Source organism: Miniopterus schreibersii (assembly GCF_964146895.1).
Source record: "Miniopterus schreibersii genome assembly, chromosome: 3".
Taxonomy (NCBI): Eukaryota; Metazoa; Chordata; class Mammalia; order Chiroptera; family Miniopteridae; genus Miniopterus; species Miniopterus schreibersii.
This window is the reverse complement of record NC_138103.1, coordinates 98,738,095-98,751,992: the sequence shown is the minus strand read 5'-3', so window position 1 is coordinate 98,751,992 and position 13,898 is coordinate 98,738,095. Positions and strand designations below refer to the sequence as shown.

General features: G+C 48.0%; 1 protein-coding gene across 1 annotated transcript in view; it reads right to left on the bottom strand.

Moving 5' to 3' along the window:
* Positions 1-13,898, bottom strand: part of C7 (complement C7) — a 42,676-nt gene that overhangs the window by 8,851 nt on the left and 19,927 nt on the right. Inside the window, exons 9-14 of the mRNA XM_081132871.1 lie at positions 13,332-13,445; positions 10,249-10,415; positions 7,519-7,747; positions 5,762-5,939; positions 2,720-2,807; positions 487-619 (exon numbers count right to left, since the gene is read on the bottom strand). Of these exons, the coding sequence (XP_080988997.1) occupies positions 487-619; positions 2,720-2,807; positions 5,762-5,939; positions 7,519-7,747; positions 10,249-10,415; positions 13,332-13,445 (909 nt within the window). The remainder of the gene's footprint in view (positions 1-486; positions 620-2,719; positions 2,808-5,761; positions 5,940-7,518; positions 7,748-10,248; positions 10,416-13,331; positions 13,446-13,898) is intronic.

The window sequence follows — 13,898 nt, the reverse complement described above, 5'->3', positions numbered from 1 at the left end:
AATACTGCTGTATTCTGTATCATTTTCATCAGAAAATCCATTTATTTATTCACTCAGAACAGCATCCATGGAGTGCCTCTATTTTGCCAAGAATGCTGTGTGCTGCTAGGGATACAAGATATGTCAGGTTTTGAAGGTCCAAGATTCCTGAGAGAAAGGAAGTCTCAAATGGCGATTACATTTAGTCACGCCTTTCTCCTTGAGTTATCTGTAAATAAAAAATAAAAAAAAAATGCTGAAAGGCGCCCAGCCAGTGTGGCTCGGTTGGCTCAGCATTGTCCCATGCACCAGGAGGTCCCGGTTCGATTCCCCGTCAGGCACATGCCCGGGTTTCAGGCTCAATCCCCAGTAAGGGGCATCCAAAAGGCAGCCGATTGGTGGTTCTCTCTCATCGATGTCTCTCTCTCTCTCTCCCTCTCCCTTCTCTCTCTTAAATCAATAAAAACATTTTTTTTTTTCAATTATATGACAGCCGAGGCCACTCACTCTGACAATGCATTTCCCCAACGAGCCACTGTAAATCATCTCCGCATCTGGCAACAGGGTCTCCGACCAGGGAGTATCCTTCCCTGCAGGTATAGACTATGTTTTTCCCCACAGGAAACCTGGTGCCTTCATCCTAAACAGAGATGGAAGAGAGAGAGAGCATGCCTACTTTGCATTAACAAAACGTTTCTTTAGATACACTCAGTCTATAAATTAGGCCTCCTTTTAATCATCAGACAACCTACGTTCAAATCACTGATTTAAAAATTGCCTAGAAAGATATTATTTTGTTTATAATCCTAGCTAGCTACACTGGTCCCACCGTCAACCGAAATAAAGCCAGTAATGCCATGTACTATAATTTATTGATTGTTTTCAAAATACCAAGCACGGCACTAAGCATTTCACTAAAATTACTTTCGTACACACTGCCCGAGTAACTTCTCCCTAAAGCTTTTAGCTAAAGGCGGTTGGAGATCAGATTTGGGAAACACCCTTGTCAGTCAACCCCTCACAGGGACGTGTTATGGGCTGTTCGCGGGCAATGCTGCCGGACGAGTGCTGGTGTGAACAGACAGATATGCTCAAATCCTATCAGCCTGTGCATGAACGTCTATGTTTCCCCCCAATGACTTTTGGGGGAAGCACAATGTTGCCCTCCCAGCCCACCCTGTAAGGAAAGTGCTGCCGGGCTGGGTCGGGTTCAAGGGCATGTCATCGCCTGGGATGCCAGGAGTGAGCTTTCTCGGCGAAGCACAGAAGATTCTGCAGCCCGAGCCTTGAGTGGGCGGTCAGGCTTGTTTGGGGTCTCTCTCAGCCCCTTGCCTTACCCCTCTGGTCTCTGCCACCCAAGGCTACAGCGAAGTAATCGGCCCAGGAGAGGACTGGGCTGGAAGGTTCCACGTGCCTCCTTCCCATCGGGGCCTGGCCCAGTCCAGCTCCGTCAGGGAAGCGGGCGGGACACAGAGGCCCCGGGCGATGCGGAGGCTCCAAGAAAATGGGGAAGGAGCCTCGACCTTCTTTTCACCCTACTTCCCGGGCCTTACAGAAGGGCCCCCGGTCTGGGAAAGGCAAGCTCGACAGTGTGTAAACTTGGCTCTATTTCAGGGCCCTTAGCAGCAAGTTAGAAACATACAGACTCTCAGGATCTGCCCTAAACCTACAGAATGAGAAACAATAGAGAGCAAACCGCAAGCAGCCGTCTCTAGTGCTAAGGGCCTGGGTGACCCACGGAGCCCGTCCGTGGGGCAGCGTTGGGAACCGCGAGCTCCCACGGGACAGCACGTGCACTGGAGTCTGGGGCAGCCTCAGGGCTCGCTGACCGGTGTCAGTCTGCCTGGCCTGTGCCCTCAGCACCCGTTTCCTTCGGGAAGCTCATGGACTGTGGCGACCGTAGTGGGACAGATGAGCGTTAGTAATGCTGGGTTCATCTCTCTCCACACACACACACACACACACACACACACACACACACACACACCACTCTTCCATCTCCCAGCAGTACCTGCATTTGGGGAAACTTCGGCAGGATCTCAGCGTTTGTATGTTCTGGGGCCTGGGATTTGAGAGGCTTTTGTTCGAAAGCAAGGCCGGCTGCACAGAGCCCTGACGAGCAGCACCTCCCGGGCGAGCCAGGAGGGGGCTTCGCTGGGTCTGGGGCCCAAGCCTCCCCATAACAAGGAGTGAGAAGGGCACAAGTTAACAGGGCCCCAGAGCCAAGAAGGTTCCCGAAAATGACAAGTAACGGGGCACTCGTGTTCCTTCCTGAACAAGATAATTGCCCAGAGTACAATGACCCGTATCTCACCAACACTCCCTCAGTGTCTGGAATAAACCTAATACTTCACCCCAAACACCATATTTATGAGACTCTTTAAAAAAAAGACTTCTTTCAGTGGCAAGAATGAAGTCCTCACATTGAAGAACTTGCTTATAGATTCCTATTTTAGTGGGAATGGGAATGTTTAGCCGCCCTCTGGCATGATTACATTGCTAATTCATGGGGTGGCAGTGTTGATGTACCTTGCCACAGAAGACGGACTGCCTTCTGCAGAATTCTAATCACCTTCGGTCAAAGAACAAAAGTCTAAAACCCCCATCACTAAAACTAAGATGCACACATAAAATATTTAGCCCTGTTTCCTCGGGGAAGGACATCGATTGTGACAAGAGTAGAGAGGCAGAACTTGAAGCAGAGTATATGTAGAGGAAAAATGTATCTCTCATAACCAACTTGAACAAATCCATGGTCCAAGGCAGGCGGTGGTGGACAGAAGTCCCTCGGACCCGAAGGCAAAGGAAAGCAATGGGGTTCGAGCAATCTGGAAGGGAAAGGAAACAAATATAATTAACATGACGAATCGCCACAGTAGAATCAATAGTTTGCACCAGAGCAATATTTTCATTTGCATCTGAAAGGACTGCATTCGTGTACATACGTTGACATAATCTTTTTGTTATTGTCAGGACCAAATATCTGATCACAACCTGTGACTGAACATTCAAACATAAACTCAGGCTTGCAAAAGATAGCTACCAGGTCAGTAGTGGGGGGGGGGGGGGAACAGCAGAAAGGAAAGAAAAAGAAAAGTCATTCATTGGACAACACACCTACTTATGTGATTTCTAGGGGTCACCTGATGCAGACTTAATTTTTCTCCTAATCGCTGTTGGTTCTGAAATTCTTTAACACAGAATGAATTCTGTATTAAAAATAAGGTACCTGGCTGGTGCGGCTCAGTTGGTTGGAGCTTTGACCTGTGCACCAAGAGTCACAGGTTCGATTCCGGGTCAAGGGCACATACCTGGGTTGCAGGTTCAATCCCCAGTTGAGGCTCGTACAAGAGGCAACCAGTCGCTGTTTCTCACATTAATGTTTCTCTCTCTCCCTCTCCCTTCCTTTCTCTCTAGAATCAATTAAAAACTTACCTCCGGGTGAAGGTTAAAAACAATAATAATAAAAAGGTAATTAGAATTAGTGACCCTGCAAGAGAAGTAACACAAAATAATTCCTCTTCTGATTGAGCATTTACTGTGTGTTTGGGACCTTGGCAGTCACTCTACAAATGTGTGTTGCCTCCTCAGTTCACTGTAACCTCTGAGATACGTGGAGAAAACAGAGGCTGGGAGAGTTTGAATAAGTTGTCCAAGGTTATAAAGTAAAAATACCAGGGCTGGGATTCATGTCTAATGGGTCAGGCTCTTAAAATCATGCCCTTTCTACCTCTCACAAGGCAAACTCTAGAGGGAGCTCCTAATGACCATGGTGATGACGGTGACATCCGTCCTTAAGCAACGGTCTTCTACAGTGCCTCTGAGGTCAGTGTATCGCCCGTATTATCTCCACTCCAGAGACACAGAACCTGAGCCCCGCTTCCCTCTGGGCTCAGTCCCTTCGACTCGCCACAGTCCCACGAGACTCAGAAATGTGAAGTTTCATCATCACTTTCCTCTTTGTACCCAGAAGGAGATTTCCCCCCCTCTGCGCACCAAGAAGAGTGGAAATCCCTTCAGTGCCTTCCTTAGGACGCCCCTTTCCTCCAAGCTTTCCGTCTAAAGGTAGGGGAGCAGTCCAGCGGGCAGGGGCCTCCTCAGAGACCTCGTCTTCGCAGAGACACGCGCCCTCAGGCCTGCGTCCTCTCACCCTGGTTCCACATGCTCACCACCTTCCTCCGTCAGGACATTGCTTACGTTAGATTAGGAGACAGCGAGGGCCTGGGAACAAGGCATCGCACTCTAGGTGCCTGAGCATCGCCCTTCCTTTCACTCCCAACATCTTCAAACTACCTGACTAGAACTTTGTGCCAACCCCCGATTAAAAGAGGTCAGTGCGGACGCTGTGAAACCGTGGCTGTGGCATAAAGAACGCTGGCCCGGGTACGGCACATCAACTGAGCAGTTTTGGGAGAGTGTCTGCAAGGCCCTGGCGGTAGGAAGTGAGTGCCAGCCAACTGGGGTGACAGGCACAACGCTCACGGTCTCTGGCGCCTACACTGAGACACAGGTTATTCTCGTTTATTGCGGTGGTGACGATGGGACCTGCAACGCTGTTTGCCAGGCTCGTGAGCAAAAATTGGTGGTAAGGAGACTTTTCAATATCAGAAACGACTGGGTTTTAGATCATTTGCCAAAACTGCGATATAGTTTCCACAGTTTAACTTCCAGGGACCTAAAGGAAATTGATCCCAAAGGTTACAGGCGAGGAATTTTCAAGTATGTCTCTAGCCAGGTGGAGATCAAAGAATCTCAACTAAATGAATTGTGGGCTCTTGGTGCTGTGATGTACAGAAATGGAGAAGAGTATTAACCCATATTGAAGAATAAAAATAAATTTAAAACAAGAACTGTGCACTGGCGGAGAGGACAACTGTGCATTGAGCGAAGTGCCTAACCCGAAGGTTATGACTCCAACTCGGAGCAGCTAAGGCAGTGGGAAGAGTCACAACGTGATATTCCTTAAATAAAAACGTATTGATTTAGAAACAGAAAAGCTATTAGGGCCCGGCTGGGTGGGGCTCAGCGGTTGAGCATCAACCTAGGATCCAGGAGATCGGGGTTCAATTCCCGGTCAGGGTACATGCCCGGGTTGAGGGCTCGATCCCCAGTCGGGGGTGTGCAGGGGGCAGCTGATCAATGACTCTTATCATTGATGTTTCTCTCTCTCTCCCTCCCTCTCCCTCCCTCTCTCTGAAATCAATAAAGATATAGAAAAAAAAAAAAGAAAAGCTATTAGGCATCTCAAGCATCTGGCGTTATGGTTACTCCTAAATAAACAAATAATAAATAAATAAATAAGAAGGAGTGGTATATCTGAAAAGTAATGCAACTATTAGTGAATGCTTACTATGTGCCAGGCATTGGACTAATCACTACATGCTTAATCTCCTTTAATTCTGATAACATCCTATTCTCATTTTATCTACTATGATGATCTTAATAATTTTAGACGTGTGGCAAGTAACTTGCCCAGGGTCTCACAGCCAGGAGGCGGCCGATCTACTCGACGCCAACGCTGCTGCTCCTATCTGTGTGGCCAGACTGCCTCCCAGGTCCCCAGCCTCTCGTAAAGATGTGTCCGGAAAGCTTGGACCTTAAGAGCAGGGTGGCCAGGACACGCCTCCGTCCTTCCACTGACCCCAGTGCTAGAGGGCAAAGCGGTCATTGATAAAAATCGCCATTTAACGTTTAAATCTCCTAGTAGCAGCCGCCGCGTGGCCCGCGCACTGCAGGGACACTGCTCCATGGCATCGCCCGCCGGGAGGCCTGGTCTCATTACCGAAGGTGCTCCAGCTCCTCGTCTCCCTCTCCGCAGGGCCTGCTCTCCGACGTTTCTCCGATGCAGGCCGCCCCACCCCCACTGGGAGGGGGGTTGTTGCATTCCCGATGCCTTGTTTTCTTCCCTGCAACACAGGGGCTCCAAGAGGACCAGCAGTTCCAGCCTCCATCAACCTTTCCTGTACGAGAAGAGGCTGGTCAGAAAGCACTTGGAGGGAAGGGTCCAGACTTCAGCGCTAAGCTTCCCGCTCCCGTGGGCCCTGGGAGAGGGGACGGCCTAAGGTCTAGTACCTTCAGCGCTGGCTGAGGCCCCCTACAAGGCCAGGGCTCTGCACGCTGACCAGGGTCGTCCATATCAAGGCTGCGCTAACAAGCGTCTGCAAAATTATCTTGAATTCGTTTATCACTGCACAACCGTTTCAAAACATTGTCACATACATTCTACCACTTATTTACTTCTCACAAGAATGATTCCAGGGTGGCAGAAGGCCCATGGTAATGGTACCACTTATTCGATAGGTGGGGAATCTAACACAAAGTGGGGTAATTCTGTGCCCAGGGCTATAATGGCTGCTAAGAGCCACATCCAGACTGCACCCCGGTCTTACATCCGAGTTCAGGTTCTGGTCATCGCCCCGGTCTCTCAAGAAAGCAAGTAAGTTGCTGTTGTTAGAGCAGCCATAGGGCAGAAGGAAGGAACGTCCCGGGTGCTCCCGGCCGCCAAGCCCAGGGCGGGCGCTGTGCAAGGCCGGCAGTGTGCGCTGGGGAAGGCTTTTCCCCCTGCAGCATCCCTCCCCAATATTACACAAGGCTCTTCCCCAACCCGCCCTGGCTGCCTTCCCCTCAGGGCCGAAGCAGGACTCACAGCCCTGTTAGTATTTTCCCACCACATTCCTTGGGGGGGGCGGCAAGAGAGAACTTGTCCCATATTCTAAGAACTTGGCCTTACTAGTTAGAAACCGATCTCAGAAACCATTTTCCAAAGCATTATTTTCCGGTAATAGACGGGTGTGTTGACTGGTCCTTAGCTTTCTCTACTGTGCAACCTACATCCCTCTGCGCCCCCCACTTCACCCCCATTCCTCAGTGTCACACACCAAAACTAAGCTCATCTGTATAATATTTTCCCACGACCTTCCTTAGGCTTTCTTCCATAATTAAAAACTGAGCTAATAAAGTAGCCCCCTGGATCTATGAAGAGGGGTAATAAATAGCTTGGTATATTGTGATTGCTACTCCATTCCTTATAGGCAGGGGAAGCTTCCACTTTATCAAATAGCTGGAAATCCAGGCCACAAAGGAAAGACTCCGTGGTGGAATTTTTCCACAAGGAGAAACATTTGGAGGCAAGGATGCCTTCCTGATGTTTGTCTATAAGCATCCACAGTTTAGTCATGTATTTATTCATTTATCAAACATTTACTAAGTGAATTCTAGAAATCGAGCTCTGTGTCAGGCTCTGGAAATAAAGAAAGAAATCAAACAGTCCTGATCTTAAGAAACGAGCTTTCTAGAGGAAAGGGACATATAAATAAAAATGAGAATAAATACCCATAAACTGTCTCATACGTGGCCTACTCTTAAAGTAACCTCACAGACCCTGTTCTAAAGTTCTAAAGGGGGGGAGACACTGAATTAAAATGCCGGTGAGACTGCCTCCCCTCCATACACCGAGGAGTGCAGTCTCAGGGGCAGGAGGAAAGGGGATCCCCCTTTTCAACGGGTCCAGGGAAACTAGAGAAAATTCAGCGCACTGACCTGCTTCATCCCCTACGAGGACTCCCTGCTCACAGGCCGCACCAAATGTGTACGGTTTGCAATGGCACTGACACTCGGTCCCCTCCACGGTGGCCAGGCCACCGTTCCGACAAGGCCGGCAATGGCAGGGGTCAGACTCGTCCAGGTATTCCTCTAGAGCCCGTCTCAGGTAGAGTCTCTTGACCGAGGCACAGGGCACCTCCTTCACCAGCTCATACAAAGGTGTCAGCTAGACGGGTGGAGACGTCACAGTCAGAAGCCAGGAAGTCAGGGTTTCACGGGACAGTATTTTCCTTTTGACATTTAAGCTCAATCCCCACCAAAACAAAATCGAAAGCAAACTCATATGTTAATTCCAACTATTTCTTGTTCAAATTAAAAGAGAAAACAACTCACTTTCTTTGTAAGACAAATCTAGGGAAAATTAGGACCAGATAGGGAAGGACTATTTTTTGCATTTTGTGTGCGTGTATAAAATTCTTTTAAAAACCAACAGGACATTCATTTTCTAGTTATTGCAGGATCGTTTTAAAGACAATACATTTCCTCCCATGCAGGGGACAGAAGAAAAGGAAGCACACTTACGTCACAGTAAAGCAGCATGTGCAATTGAATTTAAAATTAAATACCCTGCCTCTGAGCCTTCACAGGTCTCTCGAGTGGAGACCATCCCTCTCTCTCCCTGGAAATTAAACCACGTGGGCATTATTACTGCTCTATGCTGGGTATGCCCGATGCTGGAGCCCATGGGCGCCCTGCCTAACCTTTAACAATCTGCTCTCCCAGGAACAAAGGGGCTCTGATTTGTAGCATCAGTGTGACTACTGTCACCATGCTGATTTCAGGCAACCTCCATGACGTCACGGGCACAGAAATGGGAAGAGAAGTGCGTCATCGCTGGCGCAGGAGAGAGTCAGCACGAGCCAGCTGCAGCACCGACCGTGATGAACTCAGAGAGTCGGCCGCACTGGCCCCATCTCTGCCCCAGCCCTTCTGAACCGGACGGGACGGCTCCCCATGGCCACAGAGCCGTGACGTGTCCCTAATTCCTCTGTTCCTTTCCTGTGCCGCTAACGAGTGAGCACAGCTGGCTGGGACAGCCCCAGTCCTACGTGCAAAAGTGCATAGTTGAGAATGCAAAGGAATCTTTTCTTTCCTAATCAGCAGTTTAGGATTTGTAAAGATTTGTATGGGATGCTGACAATGAAAATCAGCCACTTTGAATCTTCCTGAGTCCTGGGGAAATTCCCCCTCCCTCACCACCCTTATCAGGAGGCCAGGGGGTGCAGAAGGGTGTTGGGGGTAACTTGAGGAGCTATTGTAGTTTTTCAGTTGATAACATCTGCCTACGTATCTTAATCTCTGGGAGCCAGTTTCACCTGGACGATGCTTGACTCCCATGGTAGGGAACAGATCATAGAATCAATTCTGCTATAGCGCTTGTTTTTGCAAATATAAATTTGTTCCACTGAGATTGTTGAATTAAGGAACAATCTAAGCACAGCACACAAATATTGCTTTTTCTTATGTACAATTTTGTCTACAAGGAACACCAGGTGAACACAGAAAACTGGATACGACTGAGCCAAACCGCATAGAAATACACAAAGCACACGAACCCCTCAGACACCCACCTGGTTCACCGCCTGTGATAAACGACACCCGTCCACGCCCGGTGTTAAACTGCCTGGCCCTTCCGACTGTCCTCCCACCACTTCACGGCAGTTCACACGCTGCAACTGTTCCCTCGCCCAGCAAGCGTCAGATCTTTCTCTAATGTGCCACGTTTATAATAGTAAATGCATTTCTTAACGATTAACATACATAAAACTGTGCCACTGTGTTTCGTTTTTATTTTAATTTTTTTTTTGGTGCCTATATATTTTTTAAAATGAGTGTCACAGATTAGATTTTTAGCCTTGTGGCCCTAACCCCATTTTCCCCATAAACCCTGCAGTCTTTTTTATTTTGCCATGTTTCCTAGCTCTCTGACTTTTAGGAACACAGTTGTTGCGTTATAAAAGGACTGGCTGTACCAATAAAACATCCTAAAATTCCCCAGCCAAATCGGCTGTCTTGGTTTGCGTGACTCCGGGAGCTCAGAAGCCCACAGGAAGAAGGGGACCTGACAAACACAACAAGCCCAAGCGCCTTCCTCTTGCAAGAGTCTGCGGCTCCTCGGAATCAGGCTCCGAAGATATCAATCAAATTCAGGGCAAAAGCTTAAAATGCAAATTTTGTCATTAATTTCTCTTGGGATTGACAAGACATTTTACCTTTACACCTGAAATATGGACATACAAGGTCACAGACTTTCTGTTTTTTAAGATTACGCACATATTAATTTTATCACCCAGAACATAAACTGGGACTCAGAAAATGCTGGTCACAGCCCTCCCTGTTTGACCACCTTGATTTAATCCCATATTCCCGGTGCAGATCAACAGGACTGCTTCCTGCTGCTTTAAGCAGAGCACTGCTGCTGGTTTGCTCAGTGGTTAGAGCATCAGCCCACGAAACAAAGGGCCTTGGGTTCAATGCCCAGCCAAGGGTACGGACCTCAGTTGCAGGCCCAAGTGCAGGAGGCAACCAATCAATGTCTCTCTCTCTCTCTTTCACCCCCTCTCCTCCCTCCCCTCCACTCTCTCTAAAAAAACTAACGGAAAAAATATCCTCTAGTGAGGTTTAAAAAGATAGTAATAATAATAAATAAAACAGAGCATCACCCACTTTTTGCTTGATGACGTCAGGAAGCTGGGTGACAGACCCGGCCCAGGAGGAATAGCGCTTCTGGTTGCCGGCGGGGTTATCCAGCTCCAGGAAGCTCAGGCCGGACGCCAGGCCCGCACGGCCGCCCCGGACAAACGGGAGCCCTCGCAGCATGCTGCTGTGGGTCGCTACGCAAGGAGGAATCGAACGACGTTAGTCAGGTGCACGGATGAAAACGGGAGCGTAAACAACGTGAAAAGTCCGTCGAGTCCTGAGACACAACCCATCCGACTGTGTGACGTTCCGGGAAAGGCAAAGCCACAGAACAGTAAACAAAAATCAGCGGTTGCCGGGGTGGGCCGGGGGAGGGGTGAGTGGGGGGAGCACAGAGGGTTTTTAGGGCAGTGAGGTTACTGTCTGTGATACGATAGTGGCGGACACACGTCACACATTTGTTCAAAGCCATCGGATGTACGACAGCAAGAATGAAGGCTCGTGTGAAGTGCGGGCTTTGGGCGGTAACAGTGTGTCAGTGGCGGTGCATCAGCTGTGACGCGGGGCCCTCGGGGCCGGGGTGCTGACAGTGGGAGATGGGGGGCGTGCGCGGGAACTCTCTGGACTTTCCGCTCGACTGTGCTGTGAACCTAAAACTGCTCTACAGATTAATATCTATTAAAAGAAAAAAGAAGAAATAGTCATTATCCAACAGGAGATGACCCTGGGGAGTCATTGTTCACGTTCTTACTGTTCTCAGGGTAACAGGTGTTGTGATAGACGGGGATGCTGTTTCTTGGGACACACGTGCTTATATTTACAGACGACTCATCATGATGTTACTTCCAAGTGGCTCGACACATACTACAACTGTTTTAAGCATATAATATTTATACGTTGCTAAATAGTTCATATTATAAATATTATATGTAGCTATACATAGTAAAATGTCAAAATAATAAACGTTGCACAGAGGAGGTGGGTGTGTGGGTGTTTATTACACTGTTCTTTCAGCTTTTCTGTATGCTTAAAGTTTTTCATAATAAAATGGGGGGAGCTCATTGCACCTGGAATACTAACAATAAGCAAAAAAGCCATTGAAAAGTGTTCTAAAACGTTTGAATACCAACTGAATCCTTTTTTCCATTTATGTGCCTTATAATTGCAGAAATATTTTTATCTCCACTTGCAATTGATTTTTACACGGGTCATGTCAAGAAAGTCCTAACTTGCAGATCACATTTGGGGTGATTTTCATTTCCTTTCTTTTAACTAAATTCCATAAAATTTTTCACAAGGTTTTACAAATTCAAAAATTGCAGTTTTATCATCGGAAATTATTAAAGCCTGATGTTTTAAATAAATTGCCTGAGTGCTTCCTCATCTTCGTTGTCAGCTACTTTTTAATATGCAAATAGTCACCCTTTCAATGAAGTGTATCACCACGTTCACCCCCTGAACTACCTGAACCAGGGTCACCGGGGGTGACCGCAGACTTCTGAGCCCCAAGCAAGAGCTGTGAGAGAATTGCCTTGGAATTGGCACTGAACAGCCTACCCCAGTAGCCCTCGTGCATACTAAAGTTTGGGAATCATTGCGTCACCTGGAACCCCTGTTTATGAACTACACATTCTAAAAATTCTGTTTTCATGTTCCTTTTTAGGCCTGTCCACACCCCAGTGAGCTCTGTGCTGCGGCTGGCTCTCTTCCCCTAGACAGCAAGCCTGGTGCAACAGCCCAGAGCCCAGAGGGTGAAGCCGGATTTCATGCATTTGTGCCTCAGTGCCCCTATCTGTAAAATGGGAACAAGAATAATACCTAACTCTTAGACAGACACAGTATATTGGTTAATTTTTGTAAATCGCTTAACATTGTGCGGGGCACACAGTGCTGTGTGTTTGTTAAATACAAAATGAAATAAAATCGGTGAACAGCTTCCAATCCCCAGCCCGCTGACAATTGATGTCAACATCTTCCCAAAGCTCCCACGTCCATTTCTATTTCCAGATCAGGATGTTTCCATCTCGTTCAAAACCTGCACTCCTCCTCTGTCGCGTCAGCCCCTTGAGGAGAGGCCCTTTCTCTGGCAAATTCAGCGCTGCATCCCCACTGCCCACAATTCCTGCCACATACTACGGGCTTCATAACTAGCTGATGAATGAAGTGAGTGAATAAATAAACTTGGTTTTACTAGGCAGTCACCCACCAATATTCCGAGAATCTCCACTTCTTTGATGAGAACTCTGGCAGCTGGGTCAGTCTTCGCTTTCTCCCCAGTTTCTGCCATCACCCCAGGAGAACTTCATCTCCAGATCCGCTCAGCCTGCGGCCTCGCCCATGGCCTCCCCCCTGCCCCTACCACACTCGGAGTCTCTCCTTTGAAGGCAGGTAGGTGTTTGCCGCCGAATCCAAGGGAGAGTCTTCAGTGCTCTTCTCACTTACCTGCTCTCTAGCATTTCTCTTCGTGGACCTTCCCTTCTCCTGACTTCCCCAGCTGTCGATCTCGTCTGGCTCTTATCCTACCAGGCTGTTCTTTCTCAGTCTTTCTTCTTTCTCTCCCACTTTATATCTTTGTAAACGTTCATTTACTCGCTCCCTGTATTAAATCCTTTACTGGCACCCCTGGCATCAGGATGAAAGCCACACTCTCTAGCTTGACATCTAGACAGCCTAAGTCACTCTCCTGTCGCTGCTTCACTCAAAGGCTAGCGCCCCAGGCTCCCCACCTCCCTACCACCACCACCACCAAGGGCATGCGCCAAAGACGCCAACCTCACTGAGCATCCATGTCACAGAGCAAACCTGAACCTTCTCCTGATGGTGACATTGTTCTAGGCTTGCTTGCCAACCGTAACCATATGGGAGAGAGGTAGTGTACCCTGAGGACATATTTACGGTCCACAGGAGATCCCCAGGGAACTTCTCACTCTGCCTGAGTCTTATTACCTTGACGTAGGAAAGAGCGATCAGAGGCAAAAATAACCAAACATGTGACAAACACAAAATGGGACACCTGCTGAAATGTCTAAGGACTTTGGCAACCAGGAATTAACCAAAAAGAGGGGGATGGAGGTGAAGCTTGTCGTGCAAACTGCCCCGTTTTCATTTACCTGTAGCCGATTTTAAGGCGTCCTCTAGCTCCTTGCATTTGCTTGAAGATTGTGTAACAAACACAAAGTTGACATTTTTGGAACTACATTCCTTCATACTTTCTGAGCTAAGGCCTGTTGGGAAAAATAAAAAGGTGCTTAATTTCTATATTTATTGAAGACCTTTTAGATGTAGCTAGGTATGATGAGAGAGGATCAGAGGATGTTTCCTACGAGTGTGCCCATCTAATCAAGACTGATACGATAGGGGCCTTTTCAGGCGCTCCAGAAGAGTCAAGGGTGAGGAACAGGGCTGTTTGATTTCTGTTATTAAACAAAAGCAGACATTACACTTAGTTTCAAATGGTTGAGACAGTATTGGCTCCTATTAATTTTGACCACAGACAGAAGGAGACGCAGGTGATTTCTACATGAAACAGTGGAGGGAGCAGAAATTAAATACCCCAAGCAGTGATGTCTTTCACCCATCCATAGTCAGCTTCTCAGGCATAAAGCAAATAGATGGAAATAGGCAGTGACGGCCTCCAGCCCATCTACTGGGGACCCCAAAAGCTGGGTTCTGGTTCT